The 2,160-nt window shown below is 48.8% G+C and overlaps 1 protein-coding gene across 1 annotated transcript; it reads left to right on the top strand.

Moving 5' to 3' along the window:
* The first annotated feature begins 351 nt into the window (after positions 1-351).
* LOC131307767 (protein EXORDIUM-like 5) lies at positions 352-1,679 on the top strand. The gene has a single exon (XM_058334447.1). The coding sequence runs from the start codon at positions 397-399 to the stop codon at positions 1,639-1,641; it is 1,245 nt and encodes a 414-aa protein (XP_058190430.1). The 5' UTR covers positions 352-396; the 3' UTR covers positions 1,642-1,679.
* The last annotated feature ends 481 nt before the right edge of the window (positions 1,680-2,160 follow it).

Here is a 2,160-nt window from a genome sequence, read left to right as displayed (position 1 = left end):
CGGTCGCCGTCGGTGCATTTTCCCTACGGGTACCGTCAGTACCAATAGGATTTTCGATGATAATTATATGCAATTAATTGTATTTTAAACATTAAATTTATACACAAGCCAATTAAGTCATTTGACACATTATCCCATCATATTCAACTTCCAAATTTCTCTTCTCAAAAAATTATCCAAATACCTCATTACAAATCCATCCTTCTTAAGAGGTGGGTCCATCCTTCTTAACATATCACCCCTCATTACATATCCACCTTCAAATTCACCCTCATTCTATATCCACCCAAAACAAATCCTCCGTAACGAGCCGTAAAAGGGATGATTCCCACTTCCCAGTTATGCAGAAACAGCGGAGAGAAAGGGGACGGATGAGTGCCCAGTGCCCCACACACAATGGCAGCTGTCTCCAGCCCATTTCCCTCTCTCCCAAACCAAACCAAACCAAACCAAATCCCCACTCTCGATCCCTTCTTTGCTATAAGTATCCCCTACACTTCTCTCCTCTCTCCTCACCCCTTTACTTTCCTCCACCCACCGTCTCCCTCAACGATACCCAAGTGCGAGAAACAGAGACCATCGATCATGTCTCTCTTTTCCTTCTTGTTTTTCTTTCTTCTTCTGACCCACACCTTGTTTACTGCCTCCTCTGCACTTTCCTCCCCCGCAACACCAGTCCAAACACTGGACATAAATCCCCAATACTACAACCCCAAGCTCCCACCCAGAACTCTCTCTTCCTCCAAGAAATTCGAGGGCTCTTCCAACCTCGTCAACCTCCGCTACCACATGGGTCCCGTCCTCTCCTCCCCCATCAACATCTACCTCATCTGGTACGGCAAATGGACCCCAACCCAACAGCTCCTCATCAAGGACTTCCTCCTCTCCATCTCCACCTCCAACCACCGCGCCGCGCCCTCCCCCTCCGTCTCCGACTGGTGGCAAACCGTCTCCCTCTACACCGACCAGACCGGCGCCAACATATCCCGATCCGTCCTCATCGCCGGCGAGTACTCCGACCGCGTCTACTCCCACGGCACCGATCTCACCCGCCTCTCCATCCAGCAAGTCATAGCCTCCGCCGTCCGATCCAAACCCTTCCCCGTCGATCACAAGAACGGGATCTACCTCATCCTAACCTCCGAGGACGTCACCGTACAGGATTTCTGCCGTGCAGTTTGCGGGTTCCACTACTTCACCTTCCCGTCCATGGTGGGCTACACCCTGCCCTACGCCTGGGTGGGAAATTCGGGAAAGCAATGCCCGGAAGTGTGTGCGTACCCGTTTGCAATTCCGGGTTACATGGCGGGCGGTGGGGCGAGTGCGCTGTCCCCACCGAATTCGGACGTGGGCGTGGACGGGATGATCAGTGTGATAGGTCACGAGCTAGCAGAGCTATCGTCGAACCCGCTGGTGAACGCTTGGTATGCGGGTGAGGACCCGACCGCCCCGACAGAGATAGGGGATTTGTGTGAGGGTTTGTACGGAACGGGTGGTGGGGGCGGGTATATAGGGCAGGTGATGAGGGATAAAGCGGGTCGGAGTTATAATCTGAAGGGGAGGAGGGGTAGAAAGTTTTTGGTACAGTGGATTTGGAGCCCTGTGTTGAAGGCTTGTGCTGGTCCAAATGCCTTGGACTGACTGACACTGAGACTAGTCTTTAAATTCTTTCTTTCTTTCTTTAAATTAAAACTCCCTCAAAATAATACTACTACAGTTCTACTACTCCTTGGTAGCATTTCTCCCTCTTTTGTTTATTGACTGTTGTATTCCTACACTTTTGGTAGAGAGAGAGTGGTAGTAGTAGTTTGTTTATGTAGAAGAAAACAGACAGGGACGATGGGAGTGGGGACATTTGGAGGGAGGAGAGGGGTAGATTTCAATGTATTTTCATCTTCATGTTATCTATAGTGGAGTATAATTTTGATTTGTATATAAAAGGTTCAAATTTGATGGAATTACTGAATTATTATTATATCACAAGTTGTTTTTGTGAAAATGCTGGAGTATTTTATTCACCTAGGCTTTCAACTTTACATGAAGGAGTCTCAATTGAGGTTAGCATTCGACGTAATGAGCGGGATTTACTCTATGCAATGCTACACACACTTTTACTATAACATAGCCGTATCCGGCGTGCATCCAACGGTGGTGCCGGAG

Source organism: Rhododendron vialii, chromosome 11a (assembly GCF_030253575.1).
Source record: "Rhododendron vialii isolate Sample 1 chromosome 11a, ASM3025357v1".
Taxonomy (NCBI): Eukaryota; Viridiplantae; Streptophyta; class Magnoliopsida; order Ericales; family Ericaceae; genus Rhododendron; species Rhododendron vialii.
Note: the sequence above shows the minus strand (reverse complement) of the source record. Positions and strands in the feature narration are given on the sequence as shown.